General features: G+C 46.5%; 1 protein-coding gene across 2 annotated transcripts; it reads left to right on the forward strand.

Annotated features, from left to right (window-relative positions):
- The first annotated feature begins 305 nt into the window (after positions 1-305).
- Rpl11 (ribosomal protein L11) lies at positions 306-8,175 on the forward strand. 2 transcript variants are annotated; one of them, XM_048350495.1, is made up of 6 exons: positions 306-324; positions 4,609-4,759; positions 5,067-5,173; positions 5,590-5,721; positions 7,660-7,770; positions 8,102-8,175. In XM_048350495.1, exons 1-6 carry the CDS (start codon positions 322-324, stop codon positions 8,129-8,131), a joined length of 534 nt encoding a protein of 177 aa, XP_048206452.1. In that variant the 5' UTR covers positions 306-321; the 3' UTR covers positions 8,132-8,175. The 2 variants fall into 2 exon arrangements, with proteins under 2 accessions (XP_048206452.1, XP_048206451.1); XM_048350494.1 differs by lacking the exon at positions 306-324 and adding an exon at positions 3,878-3,916.
- Positions 8,176-12,121: the final 3,946 nt, after the last annotated feature.

Below are 12,121 nucleotides of genomic sequence, written 5' to 3' on the forward strand. Positions count from 1 at the left end.
ATTCCAAACTCTGGCTGATTTATGAAAGTTTATGTCGGGGCCCAAGATGGAACCCCTGGGTTCCAGACTTATCTCCTCATGAGGTAATTGGTTTTCTATTATTATTATTCAACATACCAGTTTGTGAGTACAATGCATTTTGATCAATGTCACCCCTTTCATCATTCTCTAATTAGTTTTCCTGAGGAAGCCATCTGGTTCCTGGTCCTTCCTGTCCTCCATCATGCCCTCGGGGCCTGAAAAAGACTCTGGTAACAGCTGAAATGGACATAAGCCCACGATCTCTCAGCTGGTGAGGAGAAGAACAGACATGACAACAATATGGTAACCTACATATGCTACTGACCTCTTTAGTAGCCTCATCTCTACAGTTCTCAAACAAGACTCACTGTTTCCAGGATCTGGAGGGTAATGATCAGTTGTAGCTATCATTTGCCACAGGATTGAGGTCAAGAACTTGAACTCTGAGTTTAATGCCTGGGAATCAAACTGTGGCTGTGCTGCTCTTGCTTTCTAGCTGTTCTATCTTGAGTTAGTTTGTTTCTCTGTTATTTCATTTGTAAAAAAAAAATAGAGATAATAAGACTTTATTGAGTCACTGCAAGAATGAAATTATTTAATGTATGGGCAAGTGCTTAAAGCAGCAGCAGGCACAGGCTATTAGGAACTTGAGGGCAGATCACCTCCACTTGCCCCTTACAAGTACATCATGAACAGCTCTGGGACACTTTATTTTATTTTTATTTATTTATTTATTTATTTAGGCTGGTCCTGGGCCTTGGACTCAGGGCCTGAGTACTGTCCCTGGCTTCTTTTTGCTCAAGGCTAGCACTCTGCCACTTGAGCCACAGCGCCACTTCTGGCCATTTTCTGTATACGTGGTGCTGGGGAATTGAACCTAGAGCTTCATGTATGGGAGGCAAGCACTCTTGCCACTAGGCCATATCCCCAGCCCCTCTGGGACACTTTAAATCTTGCTGTCGAAGAAATATTTGGAGCTGGATGCTAGTGGCTCACACCTGTAATCCTAGCGACTCAGGAGGCTGAGATCTGAGAATCATGGTTCAAAGCCAGTCGGGGCAGGAATGTCCATTAGAGTCTTTATCTCCAGTTAACCATTAGAAAACAGGTGTGAGCCACCAGCACCTGGCGTTTGGATGCATTCTTTTTTTTTTTTGGCCAGTCCTGGGCCTTGGACTCAGGGCCTGAGCACTGTCCCTGGCTTCTTCCCGCTCAAGGCTAGCACTCCGCCACTTGAGCCACAGCGCCGCTTCTGGCCGTTTTCTGTATATGTGGTGTTGGGGAATCGAACCTAGGGCCTTGTGTATCCGAGGCAGGCACTCTTGCCACTAGGCTATATCCCCAGCCCCAGGATGCATTCTTGATCATGTGATTGGAATACCCTCCTAGTGAGATGAAGAGCAGGTGTTACTTTGAAGTCTGACTATACATGTTGTCTAGTTACTCTGGAGAAAGTCCAGAACAGCGTCCAGCTGCATGTTTGGATGCAGTGATTTGTGTTCGGAGCTGCTGGGCACTGTCCATGGTCCTGAGGTGCCACCGCAACGGAGACGCCTCTGCTCTAGGAGTGCAAACAGTCTCCTGGGGAGGGATAATAGAGCCAATGGTGACACGTGCTGAGAGGAGAATTCTAGAGAAGGGTCAAATGGCAAAACTGCAGCTACATGTGGTGGCACACACGATACAAAGCTAGCTGGGAAGTTGGACCAGAAAGATCAGAAGTTCAAAAAAATCCTGTCGCACAATAGAGAAATGGAAGGGGCTAGGGCAGGTGAGTAACAGCTGAGTGGTAGAGCACTTGCCTAGCTTGTGCAAGGCTCTGGGTGGATTTTTTTTTTTGTCAGTCATAGGGCTTGAAATCTGGGCCTGGGTGCTGCTCCTGAGCTCTTCAGGCTAGCACTCTACCACTTGAGGCACCACTTCCAGTTTTCTAGTGATAAATTGGAGATAAAAGTCTCATGGACTTTTCTGCCTGGGCTAGCTTTGAACCTCGACCCTCAGATCTCAGCCTCCTGAGTAGCTAGGATTACAGGCATGAGCCACTGGCACCTGGCTTTGTATTCTTCTACAGAAAAAAAAAAAAGAAAAGAAAAGAAAACATTGAAAATGCAACAAGTTAGCTTAAAGATCTTTTCATTTTCTTTGGTGGTGGGGGGAAGCTGCCCCCGAGCTTCTTTTGCTCAAGGATAGTGCTCTGCCATCTGAGCCACAGAACTACTTCCCAATTTTTCTGCTTATGTGGTACCAAGGAATTGAACCCAGGGCTTCATGTATGCTAGGCAAGCACTCTATCACTAAGCCACATTCCCAGCCTTAGCTTAAAGATCTTAATTGCCTTTTATTTGTAATTCTAGAATAGGCAACACCTTCTTCTAGAAAAGACAATGTGTGAGCTGGTGAGCTGAGCAGAGGGAGAAAGCAGAATAAAAAAAGGTTTTTGTTTTTTTAAGTTTCAGTTTATCTACTGATGCAGCTGTAGTCCCTGCACCCAGGAGGGAAAGGCAGGAGGATCCTGAGTTCCAAGGCCAGCCTAGGATACAAAGTGAGACTATCTCCAGAAATGATGAAGAATATAAAGAAAAAAAGGGAAAGAAATGAGAGAGACTCAAACAAGTCCAGTTTTAGCTACCATGATAAGATAAGTGACCAATATACTTTTTTTTTTCTAATCCTGGGGCTGGAGTTCATGGCCTGGGCACTGTCCATGAGCTTTTTTTTGTTTGAAGCTAAGCACTCTGTTACTTGAGCCACAGCTCCACTTCTGTTTTTCTGGTGGTCATTTGGAGATAAGAATCTCTGCGACTTGCCTACCTGGGCTGGCTTTGAACCATGATCTTCAGATCTCAGCCTCCTGATTAGCTAGGATTACAGGTGTGAGCCACCAGCACCGGCTCAGAAGTGCCCTCTTGTCCATGTGGACAAAACATGGAGAGTACATCTGCTATGCAGATTAGAAAAAGGGAATTAAAGCAGTAGAGGGAAGAGGTTGTGGGGTGTGTGTGTGTGTGTGTGTGTGTGTGTGTGTGTGTGTGTTAGTAGTGTAGCTTGATCTCAAGGTCTCACATTTTCTCTGGGCTTTTCCCCCTGGTGGCTGACTCTGTCGCTTGAGATACACCTCTACTTTTGTCTCCTTTTTTTTTTTTTGGCCAGTCCTGGGTCTTGGACTCAGGGCCTGAGCACTGTCCCTGGCTTCTTCCCGCTCAAGGCTAGCACTCTGCCACGTGAGCCACAGCGCCGCTTCTGGCCGTTTTTTTTTCTGTATATGTGGTGCTGGGGAATCGAACCTAGGGCCTCGTGTATCCGAGGCAGGCACTCTTGCCACTAGGCTATATCCCCAGCCCCACACCTCTACTTTTGGCTTTTTATGAGTCATTCACTTTTTGGGCTGGGCTAGCTTTGAATGGTGATCCTCAGATCTCAGCTTTCTGAGTAGCTAGGGCTACAGAGGTGCATCAACAGCGCGGGGCAAAAGCTCAGTGTTCTTAAATCACTACTGGGGTCCATTTGTGTATGTGTCGTTTACATTGTTACAGGTGGATGTAATTGGTAAAATTGACTTAATGTATTTTGGGCAGTGTTATCTCGCAAGCACCATCAGGTAATGAGGCTGTGAGGGAAGGGCAGACCTCAACTGAGCCCAGGAACTCAAGGATATGACAGCCCAGTTGTTTGGTTTTGTTTTGATTTGTTTTTTGAAACTCGGGTCCAACTTTCCGCTTCCGTTAGCAGCACCTGCAGTTTCCAGCATTGTCCACTAGGGCAACGCCGGCGCTGTGCGCGGGCCTCTCTTCCCCGCTGTCATCTCTCTGGTTAGCCTGGGGAAAGAGCCCGCCTCCTGTCCCATAAGGCCCTGGGCCGGAACTTTTGCTCTCTTTTTCCTGTCTCTATCATGGCGGTGAGTCCCTGGCCTCTGCCTTTGCTTCCCCTTCATCCGCCTCCATCCGTGGCTAGCGGGTCCGCGGCACCTCCATCACCCGCAGCACGAGAGGGACGAAGCCCGCAGCGCTGGTCGTACTGGAATCGGCAGGGGGGCGCGGGTCTCGACCGTCGCCTTCCGTCCTGTCCTAGGACAGCGCCCCAGAGAGCGGCCCAGAGGCCCGGCCTCGGCCGCTTCGAGAACCGGTGGGGCGGGCGGAGCTCTCCGAGACCCTGGAGCCAAACCCTTTCCTGGCCCCGGAGACTTTAGGCTCGCTCGGTCCGTGGTAGGAAACGAGCCGGCCTCCGCTTAGGGAACGGCCCCAGCCCGCAGACAGCTTCGGAATGGGGTGGAAGAAGTCGCATAACCACGTGTTTCCCTAGCAGTTCGGCTTATTGTTTCCTCTTAAAAGGCCACGGACGGGGCCTTCTCTTCGTCACCCTCCACATTGAGCCCATTGCGGGGTTCATCCCCCGTGTCAATTCCTGTCCTGGGTTTCTGTTGACCCATTCATCTCGTGTGAGAAGGAAGAGACATGGTCCCGAATGAGACCTTATACACCCCAAGGTCTTTCTTCAGGGTGGTCCAAAGCAAGTGAGCATGCAAATGTAGAAAAACCCTGCGCTCTCAGCTGTGGTGGGTTTTGTGTTGACTGTTGGGTCTTGTTGCAGCAGGATCAAGGTGAAAAGGAGAACCCCATGCGGGAGCTTCGAATCCGCAAGCTCTGCCTCAACATCTGTGTTGGGGAGAGTGGAGACAGACTGACCCGGGCAGCGAAGGTGTTGGAGCAGCTCACAGGGCAGACCCCAGTGTTTTCCAAAGGTGAGTTAGGGAGGGAGGCTGGGTTGGCAAGAGCTGAGGGCTTGGTCACTTCTAAACCGAACTGCTGTCAGGCCTGTTTGGGGGGGCTAAAAGCATTGCACTTATGAGTAACACATGGAAGTATCTTCTCTGAGATCAGTGAGTTCTTAGTTGGTAAAACATGGCTGGAAGTTAGTTTTATTTTCTGTTTGGAAGACATGGATTAAATTAGAACACCTCTTAGGATATGAGTGGGGATTTTGTGGAGATGCCATTCTGGGGAAGGGGAATATGACAACACCTGACTCCTTGTTAACTCTGTCTGCAGCTAGATACACTGTCAGATCCTTTGGTATCAGGAGAAATGAAAAGATTGCTGTCCACTGCACAGTCCGTGGGGCTAAAGCAGAAGAAATCCTGGAGAAAGGTCTGAAGGTGAGACCCAGCTTCCTGAGGGGTAATACCAGTAGGCACTCAGCAATGTTATGAATAATTGTAGTGACAGTGATTAGATTTAATGAAATGTTTTTTTGATGCCACGTGTGTCTGTGTTCATTTTAGCTTCTAAAACGATATTTTTACCCAGCAAGGATAAGCTAGTTGGTAGTTTACACAGTGACCTACCTAGTGATCATTTTGGTGCTTGTGTTTTTTGGGTGGGCCTCTCTGCCCTGGGAAGCTGGTAAATTTCCCTTAAATAATTGGGTGGAGTGGAGACTGTTCAAGGCAGGTTATGTTCACTGCATTTTCTTGCTGTAGGATGGTGAATGCTGTATTTTGAGCCCATTATGGGTGGTGGAGGAGAGGGTAAGCAATGACAAGCAATGTGATTGCTGCATTTTTCTTCTTAGGTGCGGGAATATGAATTAAGAAAAAATAACTTCTCAGACACTGGAAACTTTGGTTTTGGGATCCAGGAACACATCGATCTGGGCATCAAATACGACCCCAGCATTGGTATCTACGGCCTGGACTTCTATGTGGTATGAATAGTTAGCCTTTTCCACTCTGATCTGTGAGGGGAGAGGAATCTGCTACTTCCTGTGCTTTGTCTTGATGTTCAGGTGTTGGATTGAAGCTTTGCATATTGTGTGTGTCCTCCCTTCAGAAGGGAGGGTGTAGAGGCACAGTACAGAGTAGGATAGACAAAGTCCCTGCGGTTATAAAGCTTTGGTCTGGGCTTACCAAATGCCATGTCGTAAGGTGGGTGAAAGAAAGTGAGTTGTAATTCTCTGTAGCATTAGTGCTGCTGCATTTGTTCTTGCCTGATGTGTGGTGGGATGGGCTGAGGCTGTTCCCAGCTCCTTCCCTTGGGCTCTGGAACCTGTGATTTCTGTCCAGAAGACAGAGATGGGACTGGGTGGTGCAAGTGTATGTATGCATGCTCAGGGTGGAATTTTTAATGGAGAAATGGGCATTTGTTTATGCTGAGTAGTCTTGAATAGCATGGAGCCTGAGTGGTTTGGGGGCCTCAGTGGATTCAGATCTATTTTTTATTGGGTTATATTTAGCTTCCACATGTTTATACCATATGCAAATCAATTCCACATCCTTTGGGAACCACTTCTTTATTTCATGCTAGTGGAAACACTAGGCTTCAAAGTAATCTTTTCCTTTGGAACAGTTCTACGTGGAGTGTGGGATAAGTGGCCTCATTTCTTGTCCTGGTATTTTGAGTTAGGTTCACTGAAAACAGCACACTTCCTTGTCACCCACCAAAGTACTTTTTTTGTACACTTAATTATTATGGGCCTTAATTGGATATTAGAGGAGAGGATATGCAATCTGAAATTTCTTCCTTAATTTGATTATTTCTTGTGCTACACATGGCTTTCAACCAATATTTTCAGCAATGTGATTGCTTGAGAAACACGAATGTAAAAATACTAGTAAAGCATAAATTAAAAGACATGTTGCCATGTGCTAGTGGCTCAGAGCGCCTGTGACCCTAGGTACTCAAGAGGCATAGAGTCTGAGGATCACGGTTCAAAGCCAGCCTGGACCAAAAAGAATCTGTGGAACTCTTACCTTCAATTAAGCCTTTAAAAAAAAGCCAGAAGTGGAGCTGTGGCTCAAGTGGTGCCGCGTGACTCATAGCACCAAAGCTGAAAGACAGTGCCCACGCCCCAAGTTCAAGCCCCAAGACAGTCTCACATGCACAAACCCTGTTTCTTTGAATGACATTGCAAGAATTTTGTTGATGTTGGTCGTGGGGCTTGAACTCAGTCTGGGAGCTGTCCCTGAGTTTTTGTGCTCAAGGCTAGTGCTCTACCACTTTTTAAATTTAAGTAGTTTTACAAAGGAGTTCCTATTGAATTTTATGAGTACAAGGCATGTTGGTCGGTGTCACCTCTTGGATCATTCTGTCTCACAACCTTAAATGTTATTTTAAAAAGAAAAGTGTGGCTGACATTGGTTGATTATTCCTATAGTTCTAGCTACTCACTGAGGATTGAGGTTCAAGCTTGCCTGGGCAAAAAGTTCATGAGATTCCTATTGTGGGTTAACCTCCAAAAAACCAGAAGTGGGGTGTGGCTCAAGTGGTATAGTGTCAGCCTTGAGTGAAAAAGCAAAGGGAGAGCACAAGGCCCTGAGTTCAAGCTCTAGTATTGGCACCAAAACAAAGGTGATTTGGAGATTAAAGACAGTGGTGGAGGATCCTTGGCACTGTGTGCGTTGGAAGCTAGGTGGGAAGGAGGAAGGTGCTGAGTGATCCAAACTGCAGAGCACACTTGGAGTACAGTGCTGGGTTTGGGAGTTATAGTGACAGATCCAGCAGGCACCTGAACAAACCTGGGTCTTGCTTCAGAATCCATTTTTGGTTGCCAGGTGACTCTTGAAGATGAGTCTCCAATGTGTGAGTCTTGTCCATCTGCTCGTGACTAGGCTGGTTAGGTGACTGTTGATTATTCCTGGGACAGGTGCTGGGCAGGCCAGGGTTCAGCATCGCAGACAAGAAGCGCAGGACAGGCTGCATCGGGGCCAAACACAGAATCAGCAAAGAGGAGGCCATGCGCTGGTTCCAGCAGAAGGTAAAGCTGATTTGTCTCAAGTGGTGGTACATCGTGTTGGGGTCTGGAGTTATAAAATACTATAGTAAAGACAGGATATTTGGACATTTGGGCAAATCGGGACTTCCTAGATTGGTAATTTAAAAGACCCGGGTCTACAAATGTGGGGGGCTAGGAGAAGGAGGTGGCTCTTTGAGTCATCTTGCAGGTGAGCACAAGGAGTGCTTGTTAAAGGCCAATTTTCCATTTGACCTAGAAACAACATGAGGTTCCTAATTCCCAGATTTTAGCCTTTGCTGCAGTTGTTGATAGTTTCTGTTCTGAAAAAAAAATTTCTTCTTTTCTTTTTCAGTATGATGGGATCATCCTACCTGGCAAATAAATCCCTGTTTCTATCCAAAGGCCAATAAAATGTTCTCAGTGAAATTTGTGAGTCATGTGCTTTGTGAAAGGAGCCTGCCCTTGTTCAAGTCCTTGGATCTCAAGCCATTTAAAGCTTCGATGGGATAGCTGGTAACGGCCCTCTTTTCCCTAGATCAGATGCCACTGCTTCTTGGCATGTATACTGAAGGAATTGTGATACTTGTGAGATTTGGTTTTGTTTTGTTTTTGCCAGTCCTGGGGCATGGACTCAAGGCCTAAACACTGTCCCTGGCTTCTTTTTTGCTCCAGGCTAGCACTGTACCACTTGAGCCACAGCACCCATTTCCCAGCTTTTTCTGTGTATGTGGTGTGCTGAGGAATTGAACCCAGGGCTTCATGTATGCTAGGTGAGCATTTTACTACTAAGCCCCATACCCAGCCCAACTTGTGAGATTTTTGCTTAGCTGTTGAAACTTAAGTTGACTTTAAAAATTAGACTCTATAGGGTTCTGAGAGGCAGTGCAAATGAGTAAGGAGGCAGTTATCTAGATTATCTAGATTTGCTTCCAAGCCCTGGATTTTATTTGCCAAGTTACCTTGAATGAGAAATTTGCTTCAGTCCAGGAGGCTGAGATGAGATCACAGTTTGAAGCAAGCCAGGACAGACAAATGCAGGAGAATCTTGTCTTACTTAGCCACCAGGAAGAAAACATACACAACCAAAAAAAATGGACTGGTGGTGTGGCTTAAGTAGTTGTAGGGTGCTAGCCATGAGCAAAAAGCTGATCAAGAATATGACTCTTGGAGTCAAACCCAAGTAACAACAAAAAGCAGGGAACTGGTGACTCATGCTTGTGTCCTAGCTACTCAGGAGGCTGAGATCCAAGCATTGCAATTCAAAGCCAGCCTGGACAAGAAATTCTGTGAAACTCTGACCTCCAGTTAAACACTAAAATGTCGCAGGTGGAGCTGTGGCCCAAGTGATGAGAGTGCTAGAGAGCCTTGAGCACAAAAGCTCAGAGATAGCTCCTAGGCACTGAATTCAAGCCCCAGGACCAAAGAAAGAAAGCAAGGTGGAAGGAACTAGGATAGTGAGGCCAGGTCACAGGGAGTGTAGTGAGCTGACCCTCAGACTCTGGCTGCTGTAGAAAAGTGGGGGAAATGAGTGGTGCTGTGGCTCAAGTGGTAGAGTGCTAGCCTTGAGCAAAAAGGAAGCCAGGGTCAGTGCTCAGGCCCTGAGTTCAAGTCCCTGGACTGGCAAAAATATCAGGAGCATTGGTCTGTAGGATTCCCAGTAGGATCTGTTAAGTTGTATCGAACTATGGGAATCCCACCAAATAGAAGATTCTACCTGCTTTGGTTTTCACAGATGTGGGCTGCTTCCCTGGCCAGCATTATGACCTGGGCAAATACTACATCATGTGGCAGCATTTCTGACACTTTATAGAGATGGTTCCTGCAGCTTCACAATTAGCTAGTAAGCCCAGTTGAGTGCTGGGGGTGAAGACCATATAAGCTAACTATTACTAAAGAGGTCCAAGTCCTAAGGGGTTAAGGCGGGCCCTCAGCTGCTAGGGCCCATAAACGACCCACAAATAGTGTGAGCTGCCAGCCACTGGGGACCAGGGTGGTGCCTGAGGTTACAGAACCACTTTCAGAGCAGCTTGTTATGGAAACAGCGGTGTGGTTGTCAGAGGGGAATGCAGGCTGACACACCCCGGGGGGCACCAGGAGGACTAAACTTGACTCCTGGAGGTACGGGTGCAGGAACCTTGGGAAATAAACACAAATGTGTTTTCACAGATAGTGAGCAAAAATATGAGTTGCAGTTGTACCTGATGAGGGCCTTTATGTAACTTGATCTTGGTTTGTTACGTAACTCTTTATCACTACTGCTGTCATTGTCTGTGGTGAACATTTCAGAAATTACCTGGAACCTGAAAACTTGAAAGGGGAAGGCATTCAACAACTTAAGCACAAGTGAATTTCCAAGACCTGCCTCAGTTTTCCTGAGTTGCTTTGATTACACGACAACCACTTGAATACTATGGTGACCACATTGAAATAATGCTTTCCTTTTATTTCTTTTTTTTGGTGTTGGTCCTGGGGCTTGAACTCTGGGCCTGGGCACTGCCCCTGAGCTTCTTTGTGCTCAACTAGTGCTCTACCACTTGAGCCACAGCACCACGTCAGCTTTTGAGTTGTTGATTGGAGATAAGCGTCTCACAGGGACTTTTCTGCTCCAGCTGGCTTCAAATCGCAATCCTTACTCAGATCTCAGCCTCCTGAGTAGCTAGGATTACAGGTGTAAGCCACCAGCATCCAGCTTCTTTTATTTGTTGTTTATGTGGTACCAACGAATGGAACCCAGGCCCTCATCCTTTTTTTTTTTTTTTTGGCCAGTCCTGGGCCTTGGACTCAGGGCCTGAGCACTGTCCCTGGCTTCCTTTTGCTCAAGGCTAGCACTCTGCCACCTGAGCCACGGCGCCACTTCCGGCTTTTTGTATATATGTGGTGCTGAGGAGTCGAACCCAGGGCTTCATGTATATGAGGTGAACATTGTTTTCCCATTCTTACTTTAGGAAAAAATAGTGCAATAATTGTCGACCTTGCACGCCAGGCACGCTAGGGAGAGGGCACTAGTGGTGATTCTTCCCTGAGGTCTGTGTTACTGCAGATCTTCACAGCCCTGAGGTGGCTGTTAATGATAAGGACACCGGCTTAGAGAATGCCACAAGTAGTGGAGGTGGGACGAGGCTAAGACTGGGCCTGCTGAGGTTCAGTGCAGGTTTATAACTAAAAGCGAACCTATCTGTCCCTTGAAGTAGACTTCTGTAAGCCACTTCTAAGATTAAATAGACCAATCAATAAAATGCTTACCTTTCTAATCTTTATTCCCCAAGTCCCCATAGGTAGCAAGGAATCAAACGGAACAAATATCCAAGTAGCCCTGAAATAGAGGAGAAAAGTGCTGGTGTTCAGTGCATGCCAGTAGTCTCAACTTGGGAGGCTGCAGCAGGAGGATTTCAAGATTGAGATTAGGCTACAACATTATGAGATACTTTTTAGCAGTGCAAGTGAATGAGAGGAAGAGGGATTCTTTAGAAGATAAAGATGGGTAATAGTGGCCAGTGCTATAATCCTAGCTACTCAGGAGGTTTAGATCTGAGGATTGTGGTTCAAAGCCAACCCCAGCAGGAAAGCCCATGAGACTCATCTCCAATTAATTACTAAAAAGCCAGAAATGGAGCTATGGCTCAAGTGTTTGATTGCTAGCCTTGAGTGAAAAATCTCAGTGTTCAGGCTCTAAGTTCAAGCCCTAGGACTACCATGCACGCAAATACACACACACACACACACACACACACACATACATCGCCCAGCTGAAGTGTGGCTCAAGTGGTAGATTGTCAGCTGTAAGCAAGCAAGTTGAAGCAAACCTAAGACCCTGAGTCCAAACTCCCTTACTGGTAAAAACTCAAAAAAGGTCAGGATCACTCCAGACATACTGAGACTCCCATCTCTCCAAAATAACCAGTAAAAAGCTCAGCTGGGGGCCCAGCCCCTGTGGCTCATACCTGTAATCCTAACTACCCTGGAGCCTGAGATCTGAGGACAGGTTTGAAGTCAGTCCAGGCAGGGAATTTCCTGAGACTCATCTCCAGTTAACCAGCAAAATGCCCAAAGTGGAGCTGTGGCTTAAGTGGTATAGTGCAAACTAGCTTTAAGCAAAAAAAAAGTTCAGGGACAGTGCCCAGGACCTCAGTTTAAACCCCAGGATTTGAGGAAACAAAAAAAGTTACTTTTTTTGACCTAAGTAACTATGGGAAATAATGATTGTTTGGGTACTAGCTAAAGACAGAAAGAATTGCAGAAAAACTTTGTACTTTCATTTTTAATTTATTGTCAAAATGAAGTACAGAGGGATTACAGTTTCATATGCAAGGCAGTGAGTACATTTCTTATCCAACTTGTTACCTCCTACCTCATTTTTTCCCCACCTCCTTGT

Source organism: Perognathus longimembris, chromosome 7, assembly GCF_023159225.1.
Source record: "Perognathus longimembris pacificus isolate PPM17 chromosome 7, ASM2315922v1, whole genome shotgun sequence".
Classification (NCBI taxonomy): domain Eukaryota; kingdom Metazoa; phylum Chordata; class Mammalia; order Rodentia; family Heteromyidae; genus Perognathus; species Perognathus longimembris.

Excerpts from the sequence above, each read along its gene's own strand:
- Rpl11 (XM_048350494.1), top strand. Across the intron at positions 4,760-5,066 it reads GACCCCAGTGTTTTCCAAAG|CTAGATACACTGTCAGATCC; the intron begins GTGAGTTAGGGA and ends CTCTGTCTGCAG. Across the intron at positions 5,722-7,659 it reads ACGGCCTGGACTTCTATGTG|GTGCTGGGCAGGCCAGGGTT; the intron begins GTATGAATAGTT and ends TTCCTGGGACAG.